The 17,866-nt window shown below is 39.5% G+C and overlaps 1 protein-coding gene across 3 annotated transcripts in view; it reads left to right on the forward strand.

The window, feature by feature from the left end:
• Positions 1 to 17,866, forward strand: part of FSIP1 (fibrous sheath interacting protein 1) — a 192,855-nt gene that overhangs the window by 16,628 nt on the left and 158,361 nt on the right. For 2 of the 3 annotated variants that reach the window (XM_078053389.1, XM_078053390.1), the window contains exon 5: positions 1,559 to 1,652. The exons of the other annotated variant lie outside the window; for it this stretch is intronic. In XM_078053389.1, the coding sequence (XP_077909515.1) occupies positions 1,559 to 1,652 (94 nt within the window). The remainder of the gene's footprint in view (positions 1 to 1,558; positions 1,653 to 17,866) is intronic. 3 annotated transcript variants of the gene reach the window in all.

Below are 17,866 nucleotides of genomic sequence, written 5' to 3' on the forward strand. Positions count from 1 at the left end.
TAACCATATGCTGACAAGGAAGAAACAGTTTCCTCTAAGATAAGTAAGAAAAGCATGGACTGTGGTCGTATCAGTGTGGTCTGCCTTTATTGATTTATTTTGTGGAAGTAGGACAGTGGTGTGTATATGTCCATATTGAGGGGGTGGGTGAGGGAGATAGTTCTCTGGAACTGGACAAGGTAACTTAGCAGCATTCCAGATTTCAGGCGCTGCATTGGCATGTTTGTTTTCCACGACAACACAGTAGACCTCTCTTCCCAGTGTCAGGCTGGGGTTCCTCCATCTCTGGAATAGAAAGTGATGTGGTGCCTATGTTTGAGGACGTATGTCTGCTTTTTCTTCAGCAAGCTTATAGTTTGGAGATAAATACATAACTATACCAAACATTTAACCCTCTGATGACCATTATTATTTGAGTAAACTTTTGTGACCAGGGAGTGGAGAGTTCACTGTTTCATATGCTGGTCATATGCTGATCTCTGAGACGCTGTAAAGTGCTTGTGGTCTGTGACCATACTCTATTTGCTTCTGTCTCAATACATTTCTAGTGCTCTGTTAACGTTGCTTGGCCTTCTTGGACCTTTTATTCTCTGTAGTATTGAGGGGTGGAAGTTGACCAGATGTTTGCGCTGACTTGATGTATGGCCATTGGCTCATATTTGAACCTTGCCCCTTAAAGGAGAGCACTTTTAAAGTAAGGAGTATTGTAAAAACAGATTGGTTGTTTTTGATAAATTCCTCCTTGATCAGTTGACTGACTTCAAGGAAATTTCCTAGACGATAATATGAATTAATAATGAAGTAATTAAGAATACATTTTTACAAGATTCCCAGGCAGACCACGGGCTAGAAAGAAAGCATGATACAAAATGCAGTGCTTTGAACTAGAGAAATGATTTGTGTATATTTTAGCCGACAAAATTAGTCTATCATTTACTCTTATTGAATCTCAAAGCAAATTTTTACTTGTTTGGAAACAAGAATGATAACTGGAGGGGCACCTGGGTGGCTCAGTCGTTAGGCGTCTGCCTTCGGCTCAGGTCATGATCCCAGGGTCCTGGGATCGAGCCCTGCATCGGGCTCCCGGCTCAGCAGGAAGCCTGCTTCTCCCTCTCCCACTCCCCCTGCTTGTGTTCCCTCTCTCGCTTTGTCTCTCTCTGTCAAGTAAATAGATAAAATCTTTAAAAAAAAAAAAAAAGAATGATAACTGGACCCATAATAAAATACAGCATCAATCTTGAAATGTCTGAAACTGTAATTTGATGATGTACTTTTAGGTTACTCATTAGTTATAGAAATATTAAACAGAAGCTAAAGAAGATTTAAGCAAGATAATTATTATGTAATGATAGACGTATATTCCAACTCTATTTGGGAATATTATTTGCTAGAATTTTGTGGGAACAAGAACACTAATAGATTTCCCAATTAAAGAAGTACAATGACCTGAACCTTCTTGTTTGTATGTACACAGTTTGGAATCCATGGAATTTAAAAAAATATTGATGAATATAGTTGCCTTCTTTTTCCATGTTTAAACTTGTTTCTCTTTTATTAGTCTGCAAAAACTAGTGAAACTTTGCAAAGTAATGAGGAGATGGAAAATACAAAAAAGTTTCTAGCTTTGACTGCTGCATCAGAAGAAACTGTCGGTGAGTAAAATTTGTCTTTGTTTTTATCTCAGAGTCATAGATTATTTGGATTAAAAAAAGATTCCCAGTTCAGCTATTTTTCCTTTTTCTTTGAGCCTAGTTGTTCTTTAGGGGAAATGATTACATTAGGTAGGATTATATGGAACTATCCTGAGTGTAGATAAGTTTCAGAGGTTTCTAGGGTTTGTGTCTGCTCAAGGGTGTGGGGGCAGGGCAGTGTAAAATTGGCAAAAAGACAAAGTGTCTTTGCCTTTACTTCTTGTCCTCTTAGATACCTCTAGACACCCAGTCGATGTAGACAGTCTCCTAACTGCCTAGAGTCCTTCCATGGAGGGTCCCACTCAGGCTTCTGCAATCCCTTTCATAAAAATCTGGTTTGTCCTATTTCCTGTTCTCTTCTAGTCTTGCTTTTGAGACCAGCCAATTAATTGTGCATATTTTTACATTCTCACCTTGTGTTTATGTATATCTATGATCCTTCTTTTCATCCTCCTCCTCCTTTATCTTCTCTTCCTCCTTCTTCATCTACAGAGGTATTATGGAGTCATGTAATCTTGAGCTTAATTATACAGTGGTGAAAATTTTAGGGATTGGGAAGCAGTTGATAAGTTTTGGCAGGACACTTTGGAAATCCTTTAACTTACGTCACGTAAGTGGTTCTCCAGTACTGCTCGGGGTTGAGACTGACTCTGAGCAAGGGCCTCTGATTTCTCTGAGAATCCTCGGATCCATCTGTCTTTTGCAAAGTGAATGTCCAACATTGTAGAAGCTCGAGAACCTGACTCAGACTTCTGCAGCTGTTTAGCATGAGCTTTGATATGAATGAAATTCCTTCAAGTTTGTTTCTTTCTGGACCCAGCATTGAGAGCCCAGAAGCTGCTTGGGCCTGAGGGATTTGGGGTTGGAATACACCAAATGTTTCTCCCCAAGAAGGTGGGTGCCTATCTGGGTTGCCCTTTCTATGACTAAGGATTTTTTTTTTTAAATGAGTCTTTCTGAGTTTCTCCTTGATAGATCTGTATTTAGATTGGCCTTGTTGAAATTTACCATTTGTATATCCTAATTAAAACACCAAAAACTATTTGCCTGTTAAAATCATAGATCATTTACTTTCTACTTCTATTTTGTTATAGAAGTAACACATATGTAATCTTTATTAGAAAATATTGGTAAACAGGAAGAAAAAAAATAATCACCTAAATTCTTAACTTGCAGAGATAATCATTATTAATATTTTTGCTTACTCTTTATCTTTTGAGACATTTTTAGTGCAAATAACCACATATATTTTAAAAATAAAAATGAGATCAAATTATATATATGGTGTTTTGTAATCGGCTTTCTAATTTGTATCTCATGAGCACCTTTAGCTGTCAGTAAGAATAGAGCTGTGCGGTAGTTAGCTTCCAAGATGTTTGCAGTCAGTTCCTTCCCTCTATGTATGCTCATTCCAGTCCTCATAGAGGGATGGAGTCTATGTCTTCCTGTAATTTCAGGCTGGGCTGGGCTGGGCCTACTTTGACCAATAGATTACAGCAGAAGTAATCCTACACCAGTTCCAGCCCTCGCCATTAAGAGGACTGGCAGTTTCTGTTTCTCTTCTTAGAAGGCTCATTCAGGGGAGAGCCAGCCATCCTGTAAAGGGTCAGACTATGCTGAAGCTGCCATGCTATGAGAAGGGCCAAACAAGCCACATGGAGAGGCTACACAGGGGGAGTGATGCTGGCCAGTCCCCACCTCTAGTGAGTTCAGTAGTGTCCCACCAGAATTCATGTCTACCTGGAGCCTCAGAATGTGGCCTTATTCAGAAACATAAGGCTGCGATAACATCCTTGGGTAATTATTCTATTATGACCTTCTGTGGTAATTGAAAAATTAGGTTGAAAACTAGGTTGAAAAAATGGCCCCCTGAGAGATATCCACACCAAATCCCTAGAAGCTGTCAACGTTACCTTATTTGGAAAAAGGGTCTTTGCAGTTGTGAGTAATAATTGTGGAATATGGAGGAGGGCTCTATGCCATCATGAGTATCCTCATAAGAGAGAGGCAGAGGGAGAAGAAGCACACAGAAGAGAAGGCCATGTGAAGGATGAGGCAGAGGTTGGAGTGATGTGGCCTCGGGCCAAGGAATGCTGGTGGCCACCAGAAACTGGAAGAGGCAAGGAATGAACTCTCTGAGAGCCCGCAGAGGGAGTGTGGCCCTACTGAAACCTTGATTTTGGACTAATGGCCTCGAGAACTGAGAGAATAAATTTTTATTTTAAGTGACCAATTTTGTGTGAATTTGTGACAGTAGATACTTCAAAGGGAAATCACTTAGTCAAAGGGCTTGGACATTTTAAAGATTTTTGTCCATATTGACATAGTAAAAGGTTACACCAATTTAGACTACCCCCCCAAGTTTTGTATTTGAGAATTGTTTTCCTATACCCACAATAACAATGAATTTATTATTATTATCATTATTATTTTAAAGATTTTATTGAGAGGGAGTGAACAAGAGAGAGCATGAACGGGGGGGGGGCAGAGGGAGAGGGAGAAGCAGACTCCCCACTGAGCAGGGAACCCAACGTGGGGCTCCATCCCAGGACCCTGGGATCATGACCTGAGCTGAAGGCAGATGCTAACCGACTGAGCCACCCAGGCACCCCAACAGTGGATTTAATAGTCGTTTTAAAGCTTTACTTATTTAAAATGAAATCACAATTTGAATCTCTGTGGTAATTAAGGAGGTTGAATATTCTTTTAGCCATTTTGGGAATTACTTGTTCTTTTATAAAATGAGGTGCTCCTTTTTATTGATTTGAAGGACTACTTTACATATTAAGGATAGTAATTCTTTGACTATTATAAATACCAAAAACATTTTTTCTAACTTATTATTTTTAGTTTTATAATATTTCTTGCTCTCCCAAACTTAATATATTTTTTTAAGATTTTATTTATTTATTTGTCAGAGAGACACAGAGAGAGAGAGCACGAGCAGGGGGAGTAGCAGGCAGAGGGAGAAGTAATGTCCCCCTGAGCAAGGAGCCAGATGTGGGACTCGATCCCATGACCCTGGGATCATGACCTGAGCCAAAGGCAGACGCTTAACTGACTGAGCCACCCAGGCATCCCAATATTTTTTTTTTATTTAGCTAAATCAGTCATTTCATTTCTTTTTTCATTGTTGCTCTGCTTAAAAAGGTCTTTTCCAATACAAGATGACATAAAAATGTACCTGTGTTGGGTGCCTGGGTGGCTTAGTTGGTTAAGTATCTGCCTTCAGCTCAGATCATGATCCTCGATCCCATGATTGAGTCCCACATTAGGCTCCCTGCTCAGCGGGGAGTGTGCTTCCCCCTCTACCCCTCCCCTGGCTTGTGCTCTCTCTCGCTCACTCTCTAAAGTAAATAAATAAGATCTTTTAAAAAAAATGTACCTGTGTTTTCCTTTAGTATAGTTATTTTTTATGAAAAAAAATTAAAATGTTAATTTGCTTAGAACTCATTTTGTTGTGATACATGAAGTAGAGAGTTGATTTGGTGGGTTTTTCCCCCCAATTTGTTAGCTAGCATCAAAAGATCATAAATAACAAATAAAATCAATGAATCACCAAAGTAGTAATTAGTAAAAGTTTATTGTGCACACATCAAAAAGGCAGCTTGCAAACTGGGAACACTAAAGCCAAAACATGGAATGAGGCAATGTTTACTTCATATCAATTTTCGAAAACACTTGAGGTTTTGCTTATGATTTCCAGAGACATAAGTAAGAGATGACCCAGGTCAAGTTAGCCTTGCCAAAAAAGCTAAATTAGGGTTTGTTTGTATGACTAAACTGGTTTTGCCTGCTCAGATAATTTTTAAGGCTTGTCTCCATTTGTTTTTTAAATTAAATTAAATTAAATTTAATTAAAAAAAATTTATTTATTTGACAGAGAGTGAAAGAGTCCAAGCAGGGGAGAAGCAGAGGGAGAGGGAGAATCAGGCTCCCTGCTGAGCAGGGAGCCCAGTACAGGGCTCAATTCCAGGACCCTGGGATCATGACCTGAGCCAAAGGCAGACTCTTAACCCACTGAGCCACCCAGGCAATCCTTTTTTTTTAAATTTGAGAGAGAGAGAGAAAGGGAGAGCGAGCAAGCATGGGCACGAGCAGGGGCAGGGGGAGAAGGAGAGAGAGAATCTCAAGCAGACTCCCCACTGAGTGTGGAGCCTGATGCAGGGCTCCATCCCAGGATGCTGAGATCATGACCTCAGGCGAAATCAAGAGTTGGCTACTTAACTGACTGAGCACCAAGGTGCCCCAGTCTCCCTTTGTTTTTGATATTAACACTAGTTATCTCAGGACCTTTTATTGGATAATCCATCATTTCCTCACTTATTTGAAATGCTAACTTTATCATGCACTGTTTGGGTCTCTTTCCAAATTTTCTATTCTCTTCTGTTAATATTTCTGTCTGCACTGATGTCAGTATTGCACTTTTTATTATTGTAGCTTTGTAATACATTTTATTAGGGCAAGTATATTGTCTTTTTCAAAAGGTTTTTTGGAATAACGTGTTTTTCTCAAGCCTATTTTTTCTCTTTGAGAGTTGTTTAGCAGGGAGTCCACTATTTAAGAAAAAAGACCGCAAAGCACCTCGAAACTTACAGCTTATAGAATGCTATTTTACTAACTTAAATGTCTGAAGGCTACTGTATGAAGATAATCTGTCTTGAAAAGTATGATTTCTTATATTTTCTTTCATGTCTGTCGGTAATTCTGTATCTTCATAGAACTAAGACTGCATTCGTTTTTCCAAATAAAGAACATGGACAGTGTCAGGAATATAATTCTGGATATGACAGTATCTGAGCCTCTGTATTTCAGGAAGCTGGGGCTAAATGTTGATTTCTCTAATGGATGATGCATTTCTAAGAAGCCGTACCTACCTCCTGTGGTTGACTCTGGAGCAGGGACTGTGAAACAGGGGATCCATGGTGGCTTTTTGACATTAACCTTTTCAGGCATAGAGTTCACTACCGAATGAACTTTTGGCCCTGCAGGGCAAGACTTTTGTTTTCAGTTGTCTTTTCTTCAAAATCAAACCAGAACTATCAAATACACTTCACTTCTATTTTTTTTAAGATTTTATTTATTTACTTGACAGAGAGAGGGAACACAAGCAGCAGGAGCTGGAGAGGGAGAAGCAGGCTTCCCATGGAGCAGGGAGCCCGATGCGGGACTCGATCCCAGGACCCTGGGATCATGACCTGAGCTGAAGGCAGATGCTTAACGACTGAACCACCCAGGCGCCCCTACACTTCCCTTTTAAAGCTCATGCCATGTTTATTTGGCTTAAACCTGTCGAGCTCCCTGTTGTAGCTTTGGAGTCACGCGACTACTATAAGCCCTGCAGACATTTGCAGTAATGTTAGATTAGTACTAATGTTCTAATGTGGAAATCAGTTGGGCTTCATGAGCTGAAAGCTGGAGTTACCAGGGACTCGAAACCTATGTTCAGGGAGAACCACCAGTTTAAACATGATCATGTTAGAGTTTCAATTTTTGGATTTTGAATTCTTAGTCAATTATTATGTATTGGCAGTGTTTATTGTGCTCAGAGCAGATAAGATGTAAAAGTAGGGTCAATGGAAAAGGAATGGGAATAATAGATACTGTTAGGTGAACCAGATGTCTGTTGCTTTTCACTCTCACTGCTGTCTGTAGCTCACGCTGGACCGGTGCACCCAAGGGAAGAGACGATGTTACTGTGTTCCTGGTTCTGCAGATTTAAGTAAATTCTTTTTGTTTTTTTTGTGACTGGTCTTTTAGAGAAGGCAAATTCCTTAGTGAAATTTCCTGCTGGTTTTTGTATCATAGGCATATTTTTAACAGTCACACATATCTGATTTCTAAGTATCTTAAAAACCAAAGGAGGTATTTACTTTGGACTACATTATTAGGCTAATTACACATTTTTTCTTTACATTTGACATAACATGGTTATTACTTCATTCCCAAAGAGGAGACTTTTGGAATCTTCAGTCTAAGAAAGGTATTATTAGCAGATGATTTTCACTGTATGTATAAATGAATAGAAATGTAAGAATCCAATTTGACCACAAAACAGTGATTTTAGTCTCCAATTCCTCCTATTGCAACAGTCGCATATTATAAAATGGTGTGAAACTACTTACGTTTGTTCCGTTCTGAGACTAATTTCTTTCCCATGTTATTCACTGAACTTTGGCTACCCTTCTTAATTAAAAGTATAAAATTGAAACAAACAATTATTTTGATCAAGCCTATATATAGCTATAAGTTTTAAAGTAAAATGTTTCTATAAGGCTTATGAAAACAGAAATCTGTTACCCTGTTCCCCTCCATAACTTTTTCTTTGTTACCAGGAAAGCACAAAGCCCTGTAAATTATCCAGTAGGTGGCAGCATCTAGTTAAAATACGCACTTTAAAAAGAGTGGAAGAATTTAGAGCCAGACTTATTTAGACTTGAACTTTATTTTTTTGAATTAAAAAAATTTTTTTAGACTTGAACTTTAAACACATATCTACAAACATACCCAAATCTCCCTTCTGCCTCTTTTCCCTTTAAAAAAAAAAGGAGAAATTCTTAGGATGAATATTCTTCCTTATCTCCCCCCCGTCACTTGCTTAACCTTTTATTTAAGAGTAATGTGAGGGACTTTGGGCTGGTGGCACAATGGCAATTTCCAGCCAGCTCCTCAGACACAAAATACATCCCAGCCCCTTCTAACATCACAAAGAACCAACAGCAAAACAAAAGAAAAGATACTGGTTTTTGAGTTATATGTTTAGTTTTATTGATAGGTATAAACACGAGTGGGGCCTTGACACCAAGAGAAAGATAAAAGCCACATTAAATTGATTTTTTTAAACCACATTTTGAGTTGATAATGCAGAATTAATAACCTCGAGTTTAACTATTGAGATGCTGAGGTAGACAAGATTGCACTTGCTAGAAATATTTTAAAAGTCTTTCCACCCCATTTTGAGGGGCCACTTTTAAGTTTTTATAGAGAAATCTGGTGAAAATCAAAACTCCTTACCCTACCAGGAGTTTTCCCTTAGTTTTTAGCATTTCTCTGACGAGTGGAGACAGAATTCTGTACTCTCTGAGGCAAACACATCTAATGATAGAATTGTTCATCATCAGTGTTTTTGATGGAAGTTACTCCTTTTGCCTTTGTCACATTGGCCTCTGTGTTTCCAGCTCTAAATTTATAAGTGTATGTAGGCACAACACAGCAGAATCTTAATCAACCAGGCTTCTAATGATCTGAAAATACCTCTTTGAAAGTGCTTTTCTGTGAAATTCAGGTATATGCCACTTCTGCTCGTGGATGTTAAGATTGAATATTCTAAGAAAATATGGTAGTTTCTTTCAGCTCTGATTTGCAGAAGATTGAGGGAGAAAATCAATTGTGGTAACCAGGAGGTTAAGGATTTTTGGTCTTTAATCTCTGTTACAGTCTTAATATTACCTAGCAATGTCTTTTGCATTCTCCAAAGTGGCAATTCCAAATACTTGCTGTGTGTTTAACCTCTTGTCTTCTGCAAGTCCTTCACTCCCGCCTGCCTACTGTCCAGAGAAAACAACCACCTGCCACATTCTTTCCTTATGTCTCTAAACTGCACTCTGTTCTCCTCCATCCCCCATCTTTCTTACCTTAGATTGAGGGAAGGTGCTGTTCTCCAAGGCCAAGGTCAGTGACATCCCATCCCCTTCACTCCGCCCCTGGCTCCTGACCCATCCATCATTCTGTGTCTCACCTAGAGCTTCTGTCTGTCCTCTGTCTCCTTCCCTTCAGCTTACTATGTTTGAATCTTCTGGTCCTAAAACAGAAAGAGCCATCAAACCAGCCAAACATACAAATAAAACCTCCCCCCTCAGTTCTTCACCCTACTCCCAAACAGGTCCCATTTCCTTTCCCTCTTCTTAAAAGTCAGACTTCTTGAAAGAACAGTCCACACCTACTGGGGCTACCTGGTCAACTTCCATTTACTTCTCAACTCTTTAGTGGTCTGTGTCTTCTCCTTTCACACTACAGAAACTGCTTCCTCAGGAGTCCTCTTAAATTCTAACCCTCAGTTTTTATCCTACTTGACCTCTAGCATCTAGCACAGTTGGCCAGTCACAGACTAGTAGCATTTTTACTGGTGTCATTATTCCATGCCAGCTCTCCTCTTTTTCTTCTCTCTTCTCCCTTACTTCTCATTGTTGAAATCTGTTTCTCCCTCTGTGTGTTTTCCTCTATCTGGGTTAATGGTTTCATCATCCATCCAGACTTCGTGATGGTTAATTTTATCTGTCACCTTGACTGGATCGTGGGATGCCTAGATGTCTGGGTAAGCATTATTTCTGGGTGTGTCTTTGAGGGTGTTTCCAGAAGAGACAGCATTTGAATTGGTGGGCTGAGTGGCATGCATTACCCTCCCCAGTGTGGGTGGGCACCATCCGATCTGTTGAAGATCTGAATAGAACTAAAAGGTGAAATAAGGGAGGATTTGCCCTCTCTGCTTGACCACTTGAGCTGGAACATTGATCTCTTCTGGGCCTCAGCTATAATTAAATTATCTTATTAATTCTAATTATCTTTAGTTGCTTTCTTTGAGTCTTGTTAGTTTATGATCACCTGGAAATAATGTTAATTTTTGTGTCCTTTTCAATAATTATTTCTATTCTGAGAATTTTATAAAGACTTAGTGTTGAATGCACTCAACTTATGAATGCATTTCATTATCTATTTAAACTATAATCAAGTTTTTCTAGACAAACTTATTTAATGTTTTAAAATCAATATATATATTTATTTATTTTAAAAGATTTTATTTATTTACTTGAGAGAGAGCGAGCAAGCGAGAGTGAGAGAGAGAGAGAGAGAGAGAGGGCATTAGTGGGGGGGGGCGGGACAGCAGAGGGAGGGGGAGAAGCAGCCTCTCCGCTGAGCAGGGAGCCCGATGTGGGGCTCAGATCCCAGGATCCCAGGACCATGACCCAAGCTGAAGGCAGACGCTTAACCAACTGAGGCACCCAGGCGCCCCTAAAATCAATAATTTAAATACTAAATGAGTTTTATTCTTGGGTCAATATTTCTTGGTTATGAAGGATTATTCTTTTAATTTAGTAGCAGATTTGAATGGCTGAATTTACTCAGAATTTTTGCATTTATATTTATAAGTGAGATTTGCTGTGTGTGTGTGTGTGTGTGTGTGTGTGCGTGCGTGCGTGCGCGCGCACGTGTATGCCTACATACATGTATGTTCTGGTGTTGACGGCAGAGGTGGGGTTGGGAGGGTGTGTGTGTATGCTTTGTTAGGCGATGTTAACTTCATAAAATGGTTGGGGCTCGCTGTTCATTTATTTTTATGCTTTGAAATAGTTTATATAATGTGGGGATTATCTGTTCCCTAAAAACTTGAAAGATTTCACTGGAAAAACCATCTGGTTCAAATAATTTCTTGGAGGCAATTCTCTGACTCTTTTCTCAGCTTCTTTCATATTTACTATTATATTTCAGTTTTCTAGTCTTCTGAGTCAATTCTGGCAATACATCCATGTCGGTGAGATTTCAAAGCATCCATTTTACCAAGATTGAACATTTTACTAATAAAATTTCATATAGTATTTTAAAAGGAGAATTCTCTTTATTGTTTATTGTGCCACATTTCTTATTTCTGATTTCATTCCTGTTTTCCTTCTCTTTTCAATCTAAAAGTTTTTTTTTAAGTTAACTTTTTTTAAGCACAGTTTTAGATTTACAGAGAAATTAGGACAATAGCATAGTGATTTCCCGTATATCTGCAACCAGTTTCCCCTATTATCAGTATAGTATGATACATTTGTTATAATTAATGAACCGATATTAGTACATTATTATTATTTTTAAAGATTTTATTTATTCATTTGACAGAGGGAGACAGAGAGAGACAGAGTAAGCACAAACAGGGGGAGCAGCAGGCAGGGAGAAGCAGACTCCCTGGCAAGCAGGGAGCCTGATGTGGGGCTCGATCCCAGGACCCGGGTATCATGACCTCAGCCGAAGGCAGACGCTTAACTGACTGAACCACCCAGGCGCCGATTGATACATTAATATTAACTAAAGCCTACACTTTCTTCGGACTTTTAGTTTTTACCCTTTTTCTTTCTGTTCCAGGGTGCCATCCTGGATACCACATTACATTAGTATATGCGTCCTCATGTCTCCCTAGGCCGCTCTTGGCTGTGCACTTTCTCAGACTTTTGATGACTTTGGCAGTTATGAGGAGTACTCATTAGGTATCTTGCAGAATTTCCAGCAATTGTGATTTATCCATGTTTTTCTTATGATTTGATGAGGGTTGTATGTTCTTGGGAGGAAGACTACAAAGTTAAAGTGCCATTTCCATTCCATCACATCATACTATCCACATAACTTATCAATGTGGATGTCAACATCAATCACCTGGCTGAGGAGGTGTTTGTTAGATTTCTCCACTGTAAAGTTCTTCAATTTTCCCCCTTTTCCATCCTGTCTCTGGAAGGAAGTTACTATGTGCAGCCCATCCTTGAAAAGTGGGGAGTTAAGCCTTCACCTCCTTGAAGGCGGGGTATTTACATAAATTATTTTGAATTATTCTGCATGGGAGATTTGTCTATTCTTCCCATGTGTTTATGTATTTATTTTTAAATATTTTATTTATTTATTTGGCAGAGAGAGACACAGCAAGAGAGGGAACACAAGCAGGGGGAGTGAGAGGGAGAAGCAGTCTTTCCTCTGAGCAGGTGGCCCGATGCAGGGCTTGATCCCAGGACCCCGGGATCATGACCTGAGCTGAAGGCAGACACTTAACGACTGAGCCACCCAGGCGCCCCTCTTCCCATGTACTTATTCAATCACTTTTTATATCAGTATAGACTTGTGGGTATTTATTTTATACATTGGATTATAGTAATCTAATATCCCTTTATTTTGCTGCTCAAATTTTTCCAGTTTTGGTCATTGGGAGCTCTTTTAGTTGGCTGCTATGTCCCTTTTTTTTTAAAGAAGGGGCAGAGGTAGAGGGAGCTCGATCTCACAACCCTGAGATCATGACCTGAGCTGATTCTGAAATCAAGAGTTGGATGCTCAACTGACTGAGCCACCCAGGGTCCCCCGAGCCACCCAGGGTCCCCTACCCCACCCCTGTGTCCCTTTGATGTACCTCCAACATTGCGAGTTTTGTTTTGTTGTCATTGAGCACTTCCTTACTTTCTGGCACTAAAGGATGCACCAGACTCGGCTTGTATATTTCCTTTTTTTTTGCCTCCCAGCTTGTATATTTCCTACCTGAGTCGTAGAATCAGTTGCCTCTTTGGGGAGCCCTGGTTCCTCTGATTGGAGAATGATATTAGAAACCAAGATCTGGATGCTAAGTGTGCTTGTTGCTACTGGGGAGTCATTGATTCTAGGCCCTCTAAAGAAGGAAATAGTTGTGGGTATCCTTTTTTTTTTTTTTTTTAAAGATTTTATTTATTTATTTATTAGAGAGCGAGTGAGAAACAGCATGAGAGAGGAGAGGGTCAGAGGGAGAAGCAGGCTCCCCGCCGAGCCGGGAGCCCGATGTGGGACTCGATCCCATGACCCTGGGATCATGACCTGAGCCGAAGGCAGTTGCTTAACCAATAGTTGTGGGTATCCTAACATGTTATATAACTTATCTATAAATATTTCTATGTGTAACCATCTGTATCTATATTAAGCTAAACGTGGATTCATACTGATGTCTCCGATTTTATGCTGTTACCACATGAATCATTCTAACCTTCTCCCCTTGCTTATCTGTGACCCGCACTCCAACAGTGAGAAACCTGGCGCTCACCATTGGCCTTCTCTTCCCTTGTTACTCAATTCCACTGTATGTGTAGTGATATTAACATTGTTAACCTGGAGTTCAGTGCTCAGGCACAGTCTCCACTGTCTTTAGTCTGGCAGACTCCACTCATTTCCACAGATACTTGAGGTGAACACCTTTTTCCTCTACCGCCCTCAGTGAGATTGTTTCAGACATTTGTAATATGGTTAGATTATTTGGTAACAATCCGCATTCCATCTTGGGATTCTCTGACATCCTAAATTATATTTTGAAAACTTTCATGCATCAAGGTTCACGCTTTGTGTTGTGAAGCTCTAGGTTGTCAAAACGCATGGTGTCATGGAACCAGCGGTAGAATTTTACCACTGTCAAAAATGCCGTGCGAGTTCCCAGTCAACTCTCCCTCCTCCCCCCAAAACCTTTAGACGCTTCTGATCTTTTAACTGTCTCTATAGTTTGCCTTTTCCGAAATGTTATATAATTGGAACCATATGCTATGTAGCCTTTTCAGATTGGGTTCTTTCACTTAGCAATATGCCTTTAAGACTCATCAGTATCTTTCTGTGGCTTCACAGCTGCTTTCTTTTTGTCGCTGAATGATATTTCGTTCTATGGATGTACCATAGTTTGTGTATACCTTCAGCTATTGAAAGGTATCTTGACTGCTTCCAGTTTTTGGTGATTATGAATAAAGCTGCTTTAAACATTTTATGTAGGTTTTTTTGTGGACATAAATTTTCAGTTTACTTAGATACATGTCTAGGAGCAGGATTGCTAGAACATATGGGAAGACTGTTTAACTTTGTAAGAAACTGCCTGTCTTTCAAGTTGGCTGTACCATTTTGTATTCCCACAAGCAAAGAATGAGAGTTCCTGTTGCTTTGCCTTCTTGGCAGCAGTTGGTATTGTTTTCTGGATTTTAGCCATTCTAATAGGTATACAGTGGTATCTCATTGTTGTTTTAATTTGTATTTGCAATTCCCTAATGGCAAATCATATTGACTATCTTTTCAGGTGCTCATTTGCTCTCTGTATATTTTCTTTAGTGAGTTGTCTGTTCAGATCTCTTGCCCATTTAAAAAAATTGGATTGTTTTCTTACTAAGTTTTAAGCGCTTTGTATATTTTGGATACAAACCCTTTATCAGATATGTGTTTTGTAAATATTTTCTTCCATCCTGTGGCTTGTCTTTTTGTTCTCTTTACAGTGTCTTTTGTAGAGCAGAAATTTTTAATTTTAATAAAGTTCAGTATATCAATTTTGTTCTTTCATGGATCATGCTTTTGATGTTGTATATGAAAACTCATCACCAAACCCCAGAGCACATGGATTTTTCTCCTATGTTTTCTTTTAGAAGTTTTATAGTTTTGCATTTTACATTTAGTTGAATTAGTATTTGTGAAAAGTGTAAGGTCTCTGTCTAGATTTGCCTCCCTTTCTCCCTCCCTTCCTTCCTTTCTTTTTTTGCATATGGACATCCAGTTATTCCAGTACCATATTAAAGAGATCATCCTCTCTCCACTGAATTGCCTTTGCTCTTTTTTTAAAAAAGGATTTTATTTATTTATTTGACAGAGAGAGAGAGACACAGCGAGAGAGGGAACACAAGCAGGGGGAGTGGGAGAGGGAGAAGCAGGCTCCCCACTGAGCAAGGAGCCGGACACAGGGCTTGATCCCAGGACTCTGGGATCATGATCTGAGCTGAAGGCAGATGTCCAACGACTGAGCCACCCAGGGCCCTGTGCCTTTGCTGTTTTCTTAAAGATCAGTTCACTATATTTTTGTGGATCTATTTCTGAACTCCCTATTCTGTTCCGGTGATCTGTGTGTTCTTTCACCAAAAACATGTTATCTTGATTACAATTAGTGTTTTCTTTTTTTAAAATTACACTTGTACATTTTTCTTTTTATACCTTCAAGAGCCAGTTTTGAATTTCTTTGCTCATTCTAGCTCGTTTCTTTATTATTTCTTTTCTTCTTCTTCTTCTTTTTTTAAAAAATACTTTATTTATTTATTCGACAGAGAGAGACATAGCGAGAGAGGGAACACAAGCAGGGGGAGAGGGAGAGGGAGAAGCAGGCTTCCCGCTGAGCAGGGAGCCCAATGCTGGTCTCAGTTCCAGGACCCTGGGATCATGGCCTGAGCCGAAGGCAGATGCTTAACAACTGAGCTACCCAGGCGCCCTTATTACTTCTTTTCTTGACCTTGTTATTGTTTTCTCTAGCTTCTTCAGTTAAATTAGTTAAGCTCATTTCATTTTCTCTTAAAATATGTATATTAGTCTTCTAGGGCTGCCATAAAAAAAAAAAAAATACCACAGGTTGGGTGGCTTAACCAGCAGAAATTTATTTTCTCACAGCTCTGGAGGTTTGAAGTCCAAGATCAAGGTGCTGGAAAATTGATTTTTTGGTGAGATCTCTCTTCCCAGCTTGCAGATGTCCACCTTCTCCATGTCCTCATGACCTTTTCTCTGTGCCAAGGGAAGTGGGGAAAGGGATAAAGAGATCTCTGGTGTCTTTTCCTCTTCTTATAAGGCCACAAATTCTATTAGATTAGGGTCCCGTGACCTTATTTAGCTTTAATTACCTCCTTAAAGGCCCTGTCTTCGAACACAGGCACACTGGAGGTTAGGGCTTTAACATGCACATTTTGGAGGGATACAGTTTGGTCTATAAAAATATGATAAAAGCATCATTGCTATGAATTTATTTCTGAATATAGCTTTATCTCTAAAGTGCGTTCTTAAGTACATGGTGTTATCACTATTCTCTACACATTGTTATTGCGTACTTATTTCCTTATTGATCTAATAGTTACTTGGAAAATCATGGTGACTTTCCCTTGTTCTCCAGAATTTTTTATAAGCCCTATATTTTAAAAGCTAATATAGAAATTTATAATATTGCTTTGATATTTTGAATTTATTGAAATTAGTCTAAGAGAATGGTTCTCAATTCTAGGGGACATTTGGATATGTGCATTTTTGGTTGGCATCATGATGTGCAGTGGGGGAGGGCTTCATGTAGTTCACAGGGGTGAGAACTTCTGGATCTCCATGCTATAGGCCAGCCATGAGGAACTGTGGTGTGTGTGTGTGTGAGAGAGAAAGAGATTGAGAGAGCAGGGGATGAATTTCAGGCCCTGTCTCTAAACATGGCACGCTGCCATTGCTTTGCTGCTATCACGTGTAAGTGTGGAGCACTGTGTGTGGAGTCTCCTTTCAGAGTTGCAGGTGAGCAGTGAGGCAGAGCCCACTCTGCTCTAGGTTTCCTCCTTTTCTTTGGGGGTCTCAATCCACTTTCAGGATTTCAACTACCCCCAAGGGAATGCATACTAGGGAGCAGCCTCACACTTGTGTCTACTCTAAACTCATTTCCTCTGATGCTCTTCTAGATCCTTCTCCACTGTCTGGGATGGGGCTTTAATTTCTTCCTTAGGTGGCATGAAACAACTTAAATCCTGTCCTGCAATTTTTCTCTTTTAAGACTCTTATTTAGAATGTGCTCAGTCCTTTAAACTCTGACTCTTGCTCTCTGAAGGGAGATTTTTTTGCCCCCACATAAATATTTGTAGTGAGGGGAGGGATCTTTTAAAATTTCCTATTAAATTTAATTTTGGTATAATTTCAGACTGAAAGTCTCAAGAAAAGCACAAAGAATTTTCAAAAACTCTTTATCCAGATTCTCCAAGTGTTAACATATTGCCACATCCTCCTCTGTCTCTGTCTCTGTATAGATGTGTCTCCCCTCTGTCTCCCTCTTCACACAAGGACACGTGCCCGTGCGCACACACACACAAGTCAAGAAATTAGCACTGATTCAATACTATTGTCCAATCTACCGACTTTCTTCATATTTTGCCAACTGTCCCACTAAAATCCTTTCTAACCAAAGAAAATCCGTGATATTGCACTTAGTTGTCATGTGTCTTCAGTCATTCTTTGTGTCTTATGACATTGGCATTTTTGAAGACTATAGGCTTGATATTTTGTAGACTCTTCCCCCATCTGCGTTTGTTTCTATTTCCACAAAATTAGGCTCAGGTTATGCATTTTTGGCAGGACTCCCACTGTGTCCTCAATGGATCCTATCAGAAGGGGCGTGATGTAAATTGTCGCATAACTGGTGAGGTGAACCTTGATCACTTGGTTAAGGTGGTGTCTGCCAGGTTTCTCCACTGTAAAGGTACTAGTTTTCCTTTTGTACTGAGTAAGTCATCTTTCAGGGAGATACTCTAAAGCTATTGTGTCATTCTTCAAACTTTCATCCATTACGTTTACCATCCATTGGTAATTCTTACCTGAATCAGTTATTATTATGATGGTTACCCAATGACTATTTTCTAATTTCATTACTTCTTCTATAGTAATTCCTT

The sequence above is a fragment of the Halichoerus grypus genome, chromosome 8, assembly GCF_964656455.1.
Source record: "Halichoerus grypus chromosome 8, mHalGry1.hap1.1, whole genome shotgun sequence".
Lineage (NCBI taxonomy): Eukaryota > Metazoa > Chordata > Mammalia > Carnivora > Phocidae > Halichoerus > Halichoerus grypus.